The sequence below is a fragment of the Hyperoodon ampullatus genome, assembly GCF_949752795.1.
Source record: "Hyperoodon ampullatus genome assembly, chromosome: 3".
NCBI classification, from domain to species: Eukaryota; Metazoa; Chordata; class Mammalia; order Artiodactyla; family Ziphiidae; genus Hyperoodon; species Hyperoodon ampullatus.
Window position 1 is genome coordinate 95,910,300 of NC_136916.1, and position 14,046 is coordinate 95,924,345.

Consider the following 14,046-nt stretch of genomic DNA (forward strand, 5'->3'; position numbering starts at 1 on the left):
GGGATCCTACCATCTCCCCACAGTCAAGCTTTAAATGGTTAAATCAGCAATGTTCTAGTTGTCCTCAACTTTTGACCAACATTGGGGGAAAAAAAGAAAAATAAATAAAAACCAGGGGTCCTGAGACTTTTTTCAAGATATTTAGAGATTCTGACTTAGGGATTTTTATACTACCAACTGTTTGAGAAATTGGATTATCTCTTTAATATTCACTGCCCTATCCGCCTCCCAACACTCCCTTCAACAACTCATGAATGAGGTGTTTTCAATGATCTTTGTGTAGGCTGAGATCTTTGTACAGGCTTGGAATTCAGAGAAAGGATTCTGGGCCTGGTGTCACTTGGTGTGGCTGCAATAAAGAGATGAAATTAGCATCAGGCTATTTTTCACTTACTCTCTTGGTGACCTTCTTAGGGCTACCTGGGATATCATGTCTCTGTCTGTAAACTCCTTCTAAGGCAAGGACATGGGTGGCCCAGAACAGCGTCAGGAAATAGGTAATTACTATGTGCTTTTGATGATGATGATGAAGATAATATTAGGACTTTGGGGATTTAGAAAATATTCAATTGGAGGACTGTCCTTGAAGATCCTCCCCAGCTAGCTTCTCCAGCACCCTGAGTTCCTTTAGAGGAGCAGAGTGAAGGTGTTTAAAGCCTGCCTTCAGGCTGAGTCTAGAGGAAGCTCTTCGGTGGAAGGGGGTCGTTACATTCCTGCCTGCTGAGTTCACGCCTGAGTTTATCTTCTGCCTCTTCATGATCTCTGTATTTTAAAAAAAAAATTCATTAATTAATAAAATTATCCAGACTTTTTTATACTCGTACAAACATATGTCTAGTTTTTTGTTTTAATTTGAACAAAGGTTTAATTTGAACATGCTGCATTATGTGTTCTGCAATTTGCTTCTTCCTCCTAACAATAAATGCTGGATATCTTTCTCTGCCAAGATAGAGCTGCCTCATTTGGGCGAGTCTTTGTCTTCGTACCTGTGTGATTTTCCGAGCTGCCTCTCTTCCTTGGGGTGTGAGAGATTGCCTGACCTTTTGCGGTGCGCTACAGAGGGAGGTCCTGGAGGAGGCCTGGAGGGTGGGCGGGGCCCGATGTGCACGGGATATGCAGATGAGGTAGGCGGGGCCCCCATATACCCGCGGGTAGCTGCCTGCAGTTGAGCCGGGTCTCGGCAGATTCAGTCAGAGGCAGCGTGCGGACCCTGCTTTACCGAGCACAGCGGAGCCTGGTCCCCGGCTGTCCCCGGAGCGGGCCATGCCCCCGCGGGAGCTAAGCGAGGCCGAGTCGTCCCCGCTCCGGGCCCCGACCCCTCCGTCGCGGCGGGGCAGCGCGTCCCCAGAGCTGGGCATCAAGTGCGTGCTGGTGGGAGACGGCGCCGTGGGCAAGAGCAGCCTCATCGTCAGCTACACCTGCAATGGGTACCCCGCGCGCTACCGGCCCACAGCGCTGGACACCTTCTCCGGTAATTTCAACGGCCCCGGCGGCCGCGTGGCCGGGGGTGGGGTTGTGCACCGGGGGCTGGGGCTGGCGCCGGCGCCGAGGCGCGAGTGCACGGAAACCGCCGGGGAGGCTGACGGGAGCAGGCCCCGAGGTGGCGCTGGTGAGGCCTGGTGGGATCCTGGACGCTCTAACTCAGACTTCCCCTGCCCCTCCTCTGCAGTGCAAGTCCTGGTTGACGGAGCCCCGGTGCGCATTGAGCTCTGGGACACAGCGGGACAGGTGAGAGGAGTCGGGAGCGGCCTCTGCTGGTCTGGGGTGAGGTGGGCTGGAGGCTGGGAGGACCCCAGATCCATCAGGAATGGAGAAGGCCTTGGGCCCTTAGCTACGAGTCTCAGTCTCCAATCTCAGGTGACAAGCGGATTCCCGCGTCCAGGGGCAGGGAATAAGCCTACTAATGGCCTGGCCTTTCCACCCCAGGAAGACTTTGATCGCCTTCGCTCCCTCTGCTACCCGGACACGGATGTCTTCCTGGCCTGCTTCAGTGTGGTGCAGCCCAGCTCCTTCCAAAACATCACAGAGAAATGGCTGCCAGAGATCCGCACTCACAACCCCCAGGCGCCCGTGCTGCTGGTGGGCACGCAGGCCGACCTGAGGGACGATGTCAATGTACTAATTCAGCTGGACCAGGGAGGCCGGAAAGGCCCCGTGCCTCAACCCCAGGCTCAGGGCCTGGCCGAGAAGATCCGGGCCTGCTGCTACCTGGAGTGCTCTGCCTTGACGCAGAAGAACTTGAAGGAGGTGTTTGACTTGGCCATTCTCAGTGCCATTGAGCACAAAGCCCGGCTGGAGAAGAAACTGAACGCCAAAGGTGTGCGCACCCTCTCCCGCTGCCGCTGGAAGAAGTTCTTCTGCTTTGTTTGAAGAGCTGTGGCAGCAAAATGATCAGTAGGCCAATGGCCAAAGACTTCTAGAACCTGGGGCACGGGGCCTTTGAGGGACCTGCCGGCAGGACCAGGTCACCCCCATGGGACTCAGTTCCCATGTGAACACTGTGGCAACACAGCCTCCAACTGCCCACTCTTATGTGCCAGGGTGAGCCTAGGGCCTGGAGGAAGGAAGGCTCTGACTTGGATTTCTGTGGATTTCTCTGACTTGGATTTCTCAAGTACAGAGAAATCCCAGTACTTTGATTTTCATGGCATGATCCTAACAGTGTCAGCTGCCCCCAAGCAGTTTGGGATCCAATACCCAGTTTCTTATCATGGGCCCTCAGGTCAATCTGGCTGAATTAGGACCACTCCTGGTGGTCCCCACCCGCTCCTTGGCACAGGGGTGAGGAAGAGCCTGGGAACAGCTGAGCATCTTGGAGGGCTGGAAGGCATCCGACCCTGAACTGGAGAGAAGTTTAGGATGGATTGGGTAAGTCAGAGGTCAGTGAGAGATTGAGAGGGATCCGAAAGTTAAGGCTTGGAGCCTTGGGACTGGAGGCAGGCTGGGGAGGAGGAGGCAGATGAGAGGGCTAGGCTTGGAAGGAAGAAGAGAAGGAAGAAGAGCAGAGACATGGGGCAGCTGAGGAGCAAGGCTGCCACCTGGGCTGTCCTCAACCCCCAAGGCCAGGGAGGGTAGGGCTGGTCCCTGGGAAGAGCTGGGTCTCAGTGCTCCCTAGGCACTGCCCAAACTGGCTAGGCCAGGAGTGGGGCAGGAAGTGAGAGACAAGGCCCAGCAAGAGGAGGGGGAGGAGCTGCAAATTGGAGCCTGAAGGAAGAAGGGGCTTTCTCCAAGGTCACAACCTAGAAGATAAGGCAGTGCGGAGTCTGCAAATAAAGCCTTAAGTTTCTGAAGCTGCTGTCTCTGTGTCATTTCCTGCAGGAGTCAGCACATTGGTCCCTCAAGGCCCAACAGTTTGGATAGAGGCAGGTTGGGTACCAAAGGAATGAGGCTAGATTGAAAGGTGTGGGCTGGACTAGATGGGACAGTGTGATGAGAACTGGACTGGGGGGGCGGGTTGGGGGCTCCCCGCTTGGGGCTTAGCTGGTTCCCAGGAAAGCTAGCGTGGGAAGCAGCCTGGAAACGGGTTTCCCCAGGTGTCAGCGCCAGAGCTGCTTTCCCATGACCTCACCAGGCGGGTGGTGCCCCTCCCCTCCACTCCTCCCTTCTAGAGCACTGCGCTCAGCGCTGGACTCTGGGGCAATCCTGAGCCTTCTAACCTTCCTGCTCTGATCCTTCCAACAGTCCACAGGGCCCAGGGTCTCAGGTTGGGGTGGCCCTCTGGTTCAGACCCTGAGCATGAAGGGACCCCCACATACAGCTTAAACCTCAACCACTGGCCAAACTTCTCGGACTTGGGTTGGTTGGACCCAGTCTTCAGCCTTAGCACTCAAAGCCCACATAAGGACCCAGTGAAGGTCAGGATGCCAGTTGTCAACAACTTAAGTAGAAGATTGGTCCCAGAAATCCTTTGAGAGTGAGCATTCATTGATTGAGGACTTGGAGAGAAGCAGGGATCCAGAGAACATTCCCTGGAATTGGAGCTGGAAGGAACTTTAATGGGCACATTTGGGGCGGGGGCACCACTTTATTTTACCCATAAGGAAAGAGAGGCTCAGAGAAAAACGGTAATATCGCAAGTGAGAGATAATTACTAAGTGGCTACAAGAGCACTTTGCAAACTCCAGAGTAGGTACATGGGTAAGTGTTACTCGTGTGGAGAGGTATTTCCTGGGACACCTAGAACACCTGCTAGGCAACTAATGGGCCAGGTGAGCACTCTGTCCCTGCGCAGCTGCCTCTGCAGGAAGTTGTATATGTGAGAAAGAGCATGGCTGAGGGACAGAAATCCTAGCCAAGTGAAACCTCAGATAACCCCCAAGTTTAGTTTTAGCCAAGACTGTCCAACTTCTGTCCCACCTGGGCCCACCCCTCAGAACTCCAGCCACCTGTCTCCTTTTGTCCCTTTGCCCCCTCAGGTGGAGGTGCTGAGCTGCACCATTGCAGCCAGGTCTTGATGGGGGTCTCACACCCCTGCTCTGTGGCCTGCCGTTACCTCAACCCAGCCTGACACACTCCCTTCCTGGTTCAAGTTCAGGCTCTAGCATCAACCATGACCTTAGGCAATTTTTTTTTTCCTCCTCTGTGCCTCAGTTTCCTCATTTGCAAAATGAAACACTCGGGACTCTGGATTAGAGGTTTTCAAACTGCTTCAAGGGGACTTAGAGGTGCCATGGGTCAGGGGAGGAAGCCTCATCAGGTGATCTTTGGGCCCCCCCACCTCCAACTACTTCCCTAATTCTCTGATGGTACCAGCACATCCATGTCACTATGTCTCCTCTCCTGCTGGGTCACTGGGCCTTGTCAGCCTCGCTCCTACATCTCTGCCACTGCCGCTTCCCATTCCAGTCCCCCTAGTGCTGCTTCCTTATCCTCTGGCACCTCCCTGACTCAAGACTGTTACCACCTCTCATTGCCTGCAATGAACTCCCAGCTTCTCATTTCAGCACTCAGGACCTCAAATCTGACACCAACCCGGACAAGGCCAGCTTGTCCCAGTGATCCCCACTCCCTGATCCCCAATAATTTTTTACTTCTGACTCCAAGTCTTTGCTTTTGCCAAATCCTCTAGAAAGTGTCCCCACCTCCCCCCGCCCCCGCAATCCCCCAGATGCCCTGTTTCTCCTTTAACCATCTTCCAATCAATACTCCCCTTCTCCAGGACCTGTATTACTGTTCTCACTGCTCTCTTGGCACATTGAAGGGACACCGAATTTGGTCACTTGCTCAGGCTACATCTCTCCAGCTAAACAGACAGAGAAAAAGTCCCACTCATGCCCATGTGCTCACACAGGGTCTTGAGCTCAGGCAGTGTTTGCTGCTGGCCATTAAGTGCCTAAGATAAAAAAGCCAAGCAGTGTGCCCTGTAGGGGATCCTGAGGATAAAGGTCATCTCCAGGTTTGTGTCACTGAGGCCTGAAGACAGCCCTAAAGAGCAATGGCTTGCTGGAAAGGCCCTCTGAGGCACGGGGGCCCAAGCCCGTGTAGAGCAAAAGGGATTTACCTCTGGTTCCAAAACGATTGTCTCATTCTGCTTCTGTTTCTCTCTATAATGTGGCCTCTCTCTACTTTTCTGGGACTGTTTTTACCTCTTATCTCTCTTTCATTTGCCTCTTTTCCCCTGCTTTCTCTGCTCTTGAATCTAAATTTAAAGGAACATTGATTATATTAAATGGATAAAAGTGTATGTTTCTTACATATTCAGTCTTACATTAGTGCTTATTAATGTAAATTATTTTTAATATCTCTGTAACCAACTCTTAGCTGATTTTTTTAAATGTCTATTTTCTTTTTCCATAATAAATGCTTATAGAAAAATTGGAAAATCTGAAGAACTAGAAGATTGAAAATGTACTAATAGTCTTTTTTATTTTATTTACTTATTTTTGGCTGCATTGGGTCTTCATTGCTGCACGCGGGCGCAAGCTACTCTTTGTTGCAGTGCGCGGGCTTCTCATTGCAGTGGCTTCTTTTGTTGCGGAGTACGGGCTCTAGAGCGCAGGCTCAGTAGTTGTGGTGCACGGGCTTAGTTGCTCCGCGGCATGTGGGATCTTCCTGGACTAGGGCTTGAATTTGTGTCCCCTGCATTGGCAGGTGGATCCCTAACCACTGTGCCACCAGGGAAGCCCAGAAATAACATTTTGATGTACTTCCTTTCAGTCTTTTCTTCTATGCATATTTTTGAAATATTTCTTGTGATTATGCTGTATATACAATTTTGTATTTTGGGGTTTTTTGTTTGTTTGTTTTTAAATTAATTAATTTATTTATTTGGCTGTGTTGGGTCTTCGTTTCTGTGCATGGGCTTTCTCTAGGTGCGGCGAGCAGGGGCCACTCTTCATCGCGGTACGCGGGCCTCTCACTGTCGTGGTCTCTCTTGTTGCGGAGCACAGGCTCCAGACGCGCAGGCTCAGTAGCTGTGGTTCACAGGCTTAGTTGCTCTGCGGCATGTGGGATCTTCCCAGACCAGGGATCAAACCCGTGTCCCCTGCATTGGCAGGCAGATTCCCAACCACTGCACCACCAGGGAAGCCCCTGGGTTTTTGTTTGTTTGTTTGTTTAAAATTTTAACAGTTTTTTCATGTCATTATTAACTCTGAGCAGAATCTGTAACCATATATGTATGTTTGTTTACTATTTCACCCTGACCATAATTTCTTCAACTAGATCCCCATTTGGGGGCATTTAGGTTGTTTTCCTTTAAATAGGTTTTTTCTTTTATAAATGAGACTATATCCACAGTTGATTATTTTTTCCACCATGAGTTGGTGACCATCTACAGAAAAAAATGTCCTTCATCTTTGGCCTGGAGACAGGGCCCCCATATAATCGCAAGTGGCACTTATGAGGGAACTTGAGTTTCTGTGTCTGTGTGACTCGTGGGGGGTTCTTTCTGTTGGTGCATGACTAGTAGATTGTGGGTATTCAATAAATACTAACTGATGACAAGGGTGTGTATATATGACATATTGGTGTTCATGTACACTCCTCTGTGTCCCTGTTTTTGCTCTTGTGTATTTCAAGTGGGTATTACCTTTGTGCAAACCTCTGAATCATTCCATATATGTGCAAGTCTGTGTATCCATGTCTGTAAATGTGGGTGTCTAGGTGAGATGTGTATAGCTCTGAACGTGTATGTCTGTGTAGCCACACAATGTCTGCCCTTAGGAGTGTGTATTATACACAACTCTATGTGTGTGTCTGCGTGTGTGAGTTGGTCTCTGTGCCTGTGGGTGCACATCTAGGTTGGACCTCGTTTCTTGGGGGCTGTATGTATGTGTCTGTGTGTGCCCAGGTTCAGTTCTGTGTGAGTCTGTGTGAGGGGTCTCTCTCCACGTGCATCTTTGTCCTGGGCATGCGTGCTAGGCTGGTGTGTAAGTGTGTGCACACCTGAGGGAGCTGGGCCTGGCTTGCTTTCCCCCTGGGAGCAGAGTGGTGCCCAGTGCAGAGGTGACACACCCTCTGAGCTCCTCATTTTCCTGGGAACCAGCCTGGGAGAGTGAGTGAGACCGAGAGCAATCTGCGTCAGGAGCACCGGCCCCTTTTGCAACCAGCCCAGGCCCCAGGCGGGAACCAGGCTCTCACAGGTCAGACCTGCCCACTGTGCCTGGCTGCCAGGAAACCCAGCTCCCAGCAGGGCTGCACTGTCAGCGCCCTCCTTGGGCCTGGGCCAAATCATCCGGTGAGCGGAACTCAGCCAGCCGAGGAGCCACATTAGTCACGCTATGGCAACAGTAGGGAGTGACTTCCCAGGCCTGGGCAGTGCTGGCTGTCCCAGGAAACCACTGCTTTCTGTCCCTGTACGTGGCAATGCTTAGGCAGCCTGGTCTCCTCCATTATCGCCTTCCATTCTTACAACCGAACTTCAAGATGGGCCAGACAGCTCTTAATAGCTCCAATTTTCAGATGAGGAGACTGAAGCACAGAGCCACACGACCAAGGTGAAGCAGATGGGGCTTGCACCTGGGTCCTGACCCTGGGTCCAGGCTTCTTTCTAGTGTGTCACCTGGGGGGCTCTGCCCCTTAGAATTGGACCTCTCAGAGGGCAGGGCTGGGAGGCATAGTTTAGGGGACAGATTAGGTTTTCCTAGGCTCGGGAGCGGGGCAGAGGGAGACAGGGCTGGAAGTGGGATGTGAAGAGAGATGTTAGCATTGAACCAGGCCTGCCCTCCTAGTGAAATGTTCTCAAGGCTTCCTCCACTGAACAGCTTTGTCCCCTAATTGGGATGACAATGGAATTCATTGTCAGACTCAGGATGGTTTTGAGATTGTATGCGAACTCTATTAATAACCTGGGTTTATGGTCACCCTACACATAACCCCTCTGGAAGGCAGAGCCAGTCACTGACCTCCTTGACTGGCCAGCTCTGTGGCTTCCTTGACCCCTGCCTGCACCTATCTGCTTCTGTCCCCAGGTGTCCAGATGACTCCCTGGCCCCTGGGCAGTGAGGGGCAGCAGGGGAGCCTTGGGCGCTGTGCTGCATAGGGATTCCCTGGGGCCCCTTGAATCTGGCAGAAAAGCAAGCAGCCTGACCCAAGATTAGTTTCTCCCTCAGATCTGTATTCTCTGTGACCATGTTCCACTGTCTCTGCCCATCCTCCATTCCCCACCCCCAGGACCCCGCACCAGCTGGGGAGCGAGCAGAACCTGTCCTCAGAGGTCTCCCTCCTGGGATGGCGAGATCACCTTCCTGGTGAGACAGGGGACCCTCGATTCCTGAGGCTGTGTGCATTTTTCTCCCTATGGCACCATTCCACCCCTGCCCAACAGGCCATGTGCTCTGCTGACCACCCTACCTCCAATGGGTCTCCCTTTTTAAAAAAAATATTTATTTATTTGGCTGCCCCGGGTCTTAGTTGCAGCACATGGGATCTTTGTTGCCACGTGCAGGATCTTTTAGCTGCGGCATGCAGGGTCTTAGTTTTGGCATACGGGATCTAGTCCCCTGACCAGGGATGGGACCCAGGCCCCCTGCATTGGGAGCGTGGAGTCTTAACCACTGGACCATCCCTCCCACAGGTTCTCCTATTCCAGTCCTATCCCTGACTCGCAGGGCAACTTTGGGCAAATTACTGCCTTCTTCCTTGTCTGAGTTTCTCCTGGTTCTGAAGTGGGGCTAGTACTCTCTGCCCCTCCCTGGCTCCCAGGGAGCCTGCAGGGATAAGCAAGATAATAGTGGGAACTGATTTTGAGGAAACTATCAAGAGCCAAGCGAGAGGTATCAGCGCTGACCTGTGTTGACCTGGGTGTGGACCTTGGGATCCCAGCCTCCAGAGGTTTGGGAACAGCCCTGACAGCTTCTTGGCCTGGTTCCTGGCTCCTTTGTCCCACTTCCAGAGAAAGGACCGAAACTGAACCCAAGAGTCTGGTTGTCTGGAGAAGATGAGACATCAGAGCAAAAAGTTTGGGGCTCAGGCCTCCCAATCCACTCTGTCCCCAACCACTGGCTATGTGACTGTGGGCAAGTCACTGCCCCTCTCTGGGCCTCAACAGCTTGGCTCTGACAGCCTCCCCCAGCTGTGCATTCAGGGGGTCCTAGAGCCTGTAACCTGTAACCATAGTTTGGGGATAGAAAGGATCTTGCCATCTAGTCCAAGTCCTTTGCTTTTCATAGACCACTATGGGGTTTCTGGGGGCCACAGACTAACCCTGGTTGACCTGAGGTCATAAACTGGTTGCAAAGAGGATCAAGCAAGAGAGGATATGTGGGTCAGAGAAAATCCACTGGGAAGACAACCCCAAGTTAGCTGGTGGGACAGCAATGTACTCCTTTGTACTCCATCAGTGTTCCATTGTCACTGTACCTTCAGCCTCTCCCTCCAGGCCTGAAATGCAGCACGGGCCTCTCCTTACCCACAGCTCTCCTTCCCTTCCCCACTTCTACAACAGTCTCCAACCCGACTCTGCCCCCTGCCCCGCTAGGTTCCCACCTGGCTCCTCAACCATTCATGATGGTCAGCTGGCTCCTCATTCCCAGCATCCTCCTTTCCTGACCCTGGCAGGCTTTGAAACCCTTCGCCTTTGAGCCTCTCTCTTCCTGGGTCTCCCGCCGCCCCTCCGACTAATCCTCCTCTGCTTCCTCTTCCTCCAAGAAGAGCCTCTGTCCTCACTTTCTGCTCTCCTCTCTGGGTCCGCTCTCTCCCTCTTCCAGTAATCTCCCCACTCCTCCGTTTCACCCTCACATGGCTCGTTCCCTCCACCAGGCCCACATGCTCACCTCCAGAGTGTCGGGGGCCTCACCAGGATGCACCCACAGCTGGGACACAGAGCTAAGTGTGTGGCACAAAGACTACAAGACACGTGTGTTTTTACCCTGTTCCTAGCCCTATTTTATGTTCCTTCTTCTTCTTCTTTTTTTAAATCTTGGTCCTACTTTATACTCAGGTTATCTCATAGTTTATAGAGTCTTTTAAACTGCCTTTAAATCCCTCCCCAGTAAGGCTAGGCAAAAGCAAACAAAAACTAAGTAACCCGCAATAAAATCAATAAAACTAGCCTCCATCTGGTACCTGATGATCCCTCACCTTCTGCCTGGTTCTCCTGAAGCTACCCCCCTCCCCTCAGCCCTGTTTCTATTGGTGGCACTGCCAGGCTCCCAGGACAGAAAACCTGAAGGCCCCACTGACTCAGCTTCTCCCTCTGCATGAGCCAGTCAGTCACCAGGTCTCAGAGCTTCTCCCTTCCCCAGAGCTTAGGATGCTCTCTCTCCTTTTCCAGCTCCATGGTCTCTATCCCACCTGGGAGCCTCCTCGTCTGATGATCTGTTTCTTTCTGAAATAGATCTCAATACCTCTTCAAAAAACACCTTTTTCATATTACAAAAGCAATAAATATTTATTGTAGAAAATTTTTTAAATGCAGGTGAACAAAAAGAAGGCAGTAAAAACCACCTGTAATTTTTTCTTTCTTTCTTTCTTTCTTTTTTTTTTTTTTTAGCGGTACGCAGGCCTCTCACTGTTGTGGCCTCTCCCGTTGCGGAGCACAGGCTCCGGATGTGCAGGCTCAGCGGCCATGGCTCACGGGCCCAGCCGCTCCGCGGCATGTGGGATCTTCCCGGACCGGGGCACAAACCCATGTCCCCTGCATTGGCAGGTGGACTCTCAACCACTTGCGCCACCAGAGAAGCCCAACCACCTGTAATTTTATCAATGACAAGAGAACACTGTGGACATTTGGGTAAATATCTTTTTCCAGTTTTGTGTAAAAAAAGTGGGTTTTTTTAGCCTCATGACAGGGGGCTTCTCAGTTTCCTTCCCAGTCTATTTTCTTGTTCTTCTTGGTTCTGGGCTCAGCTGATGGAACCCCAGGAGCTACTGCAGGTGGGGAAGGAGAGCCTGCGGGGGAGTCTGGGCCACTCCCAGGGCTGAAGCAGGCTTCCGGGTTTGGGGTTTCTAGGTGGTGCCATTGACCACAACCCTTGGAGTGGGGTGTGGGGGGAGCTGAGCAGTGCCTTCCCAGGCTTCAGTCTAGCTGCGGTGGCGGGGAAGGAAGCGGTCTTGTGCAATAGGGCAAACCACTCCTCATTCAGGTCTTTTTGTTTAAGTGGGCAGGGATGGGTTTGGGAGAAATAACCCAGTTTTTGTCCGTGTTTATTTGAACTGTTGGGACCAATAGGTTTTGAATAAAACTGCCTGGAGGGCCCAGGCAAGTACCTAACCTTGGGAGTGGCAGGGTGGATGGGGAGGGTTAGAGCCTGAGGCGCTCAAGAGGACCTAAGACCTAAACTGCTGCAGGAATGTGGGCCCCCATTGCCAGTCTCCCAAGTTTTCACAAGAAGCTAGAGATACGGGATTTTAAAAAAATAAACTTTCCTGACTCTTTAAATGTTAGTAACTAATTAAAGAAATTAAACCACTGTTTGGGTCACAGCCCAACTGGCTGCCAGCGTGCAACCTTGCCAACTAGCCTTTACTGCACATCTACTGTGTACTTCACATAGGTTACTCTCCCTGATTTACTTGGTGTGGCTTCCTCTTCCTTCCCCTCTCCCTGTGTTGTGACCTCTAGTGATATGGCCTGTTTACCTCTATATTCCTTAAAGCCGAGTTTGGATTACCCCTTCCCCTGTCCCTCTGTTCAAATCCCCAAGTGCCCACCAATGTGACCTCTACCCACCAGCCTCCCAGCTTTTCCTCTCAAGGCCTAAGACAAACTGAGCAGCTTGCTGGACCCCAGTCAAAACAAGACCCATGATCTCCCCTGCCCAGCTTTTGCTCACTATGATTTTGCTATGCTTGGAGCACCCACACCCACCTGCTCATCTCATTTTATACCTCCTTCATGAAGCCGTTTCTCAACCTCTTTCTTAATCTCCATGGCTTGATCAGCCTCTGTTTTATTCAACAGCCATTTGTGGGATACCTTGTATGCACAAGCAGATCCTAGCACAGTTGATACTGAGATAAATAAGACCCAGTCCCCATCCCTGCCCCTGAGGAGCCTTGTCCCTATAAGGGTAGACTTATGCTAACATGGGTCATATGTATGCAGCAGAGCTGTGAGAGAATGGAGAGGGCAGCTATGAAACAGCGAAGGCTTTTTGAGCTGGATCACGAGGTAAGTAGGAGCTTTCCAGGGGGTAAAGAGGCATTTGAGGTGGAGGCAACTGCCTGTGCAAAGAAAGGAGGCATGACAGTTCTATTTATTTAGGCTGTGCCGGGTCTTTTTTTTTTTTAATATTTATTTATTTGGCTACGTCAGGTCTTAGTTGCAGCACGCTGGGTCTTCATTGCCGCGCGTGGGCTTCTCTCTAGTTGTGGTGCACAGGCTCTAGAGCACTTGGGCTCAGTAGTTGCAGCACACGAGCTCTGGAGTTGTGGTGTGTGGGGCTCCCTAGTTGTGACATGGGGGCTCCAGAGCACGCGGGCTCAGTAGTGTGGCACGCGGGCTCTCTAGGTGTGGCATGCGGGCTCTAGAGCATGCAGGCTTAGTTGCCCCACGCATGTGGGATCTTATTTCCCCGACCAGGGATCGAACCCGGGCCCCCTGCATTGGGAGCTTGGAGTCTCACCCACTGGACCACCAAGGAAGTCCTGGGAGGCATGAAAGTTCTGAGAAAGGGAGTCATTTGGCTGGGGATGGAGCAGAGAACAGCTGGGGACAGCTCAGCAGTTTGGGGACCATATTGTTTTGTTACAGTATTTGCATTCCTTCCGCCTGCACTCCAGAGTGTAAACTGCAGAACAGGCACTGCGTCTCAGCTTTTATTGCTCCACACCTGACACCTGCCTGGGACTGTGTACTCTGGATCCAACCCTTGCAGCAAAGACAGCGCCCAGCAGTGGTGAGCGCGCCCCCTAGCGGCTCCTCCGCGCTCCCACCTCCTGTCACCCAGCTGACTCAGCCCTGCCCTCCTCCCTCCCAGCAGCTCCTTCTAGGGAAGGCGCTTTGTCTGCCATCATCTCACTTCATCTCCACCTCTCCCTAAGAGGAGGATGCTCCCTTTGGTCCAACAAACACTTATTAAGCTTTTATTATGTGTTGATTACTCTTCTAGGCGTTGGGAACAGAATTGACCTCAGCCCGGAAGTGCTCATAGAGAACCAAGGGATAATGAAGGTTGTTCCCAGTGCTGGGGAGACCAGAAGAGGAATAGAGCCCATTTCGAACTTTGAAGGATGGATGAGTGGCTGGCAAGGTAGGAAGCAAAAATACTGTGTCTGGGAATTCCCTGGCGGTCCAGTGGTTAGGACTCTGTGCTCTCAGTGCCGAGGGCCTAGGTTCAATCCCTAACTGGGGAACTAAAATCCCACAAGCTGTGTGTCTCGGCCAAAAAAGAAAAAAAATACAGTGCCTGATGAAATAAGAATAGCCACAGCACCGTAACGGGACCCACCCCCTGCCATCTACTCAGTTTATTGAACTACTACCATTTACTAAGGTCGTAGAGGGGTGCTGGAGACCCAGAGATGACTTAAGATACCATCTATGTTGGGCTTCCCTGGTGGCGCAGTGGTTTAGAGTCCGCCTGCTGATGCAGGGGATACAGGTTCGTGCCCCGGTCCGGGAGGATCCCGCGTGCCGCGGAGTGGCTGGGCCCGTGAGCCGTG

General features: G+C 52.0%; 1 protein-coding gene and 1 long non-coding RNA gene across 2 annotated transcripts in view; both read left to right on the forward strand.

Moving 5' to 3' along the window:
* LOC307050815 overlaps positions 1-13,572 on the forward strand; it is a 30,137-nt gene extending 16,565 nt beyond the window's left edge. The window contains exon 3 of the long non-coding RNA XR_013810812.1: positions 13,494-13,572. This is a non-coding gene — a long non-coding RNA (uncharacterized lncRNA). The remainder of the gene's footprint in view (positions 1-13,493) is intronic.
* RHOV (ras homolog family member V) lies at positions 1,264-3,290 on the forward strand (the record flags this gene model as incomplete). Its single annotated transcript, XM_079700425.1, has 3 exons — positions 1,264-1,471; positions 1,670-1,728; positions 1,927-3,290. 3 exons carry the CDS (start codon positions 1,264-1,266, stop codon positions 2,368-2,370), a joined length of 711 nt encoding a protein of 236 aa, XP_079556551.1. The 3' UTR covers positions 2,371-3,290.
* Positions 13,573-14,046: the final 474 nt, after the last annotated feature.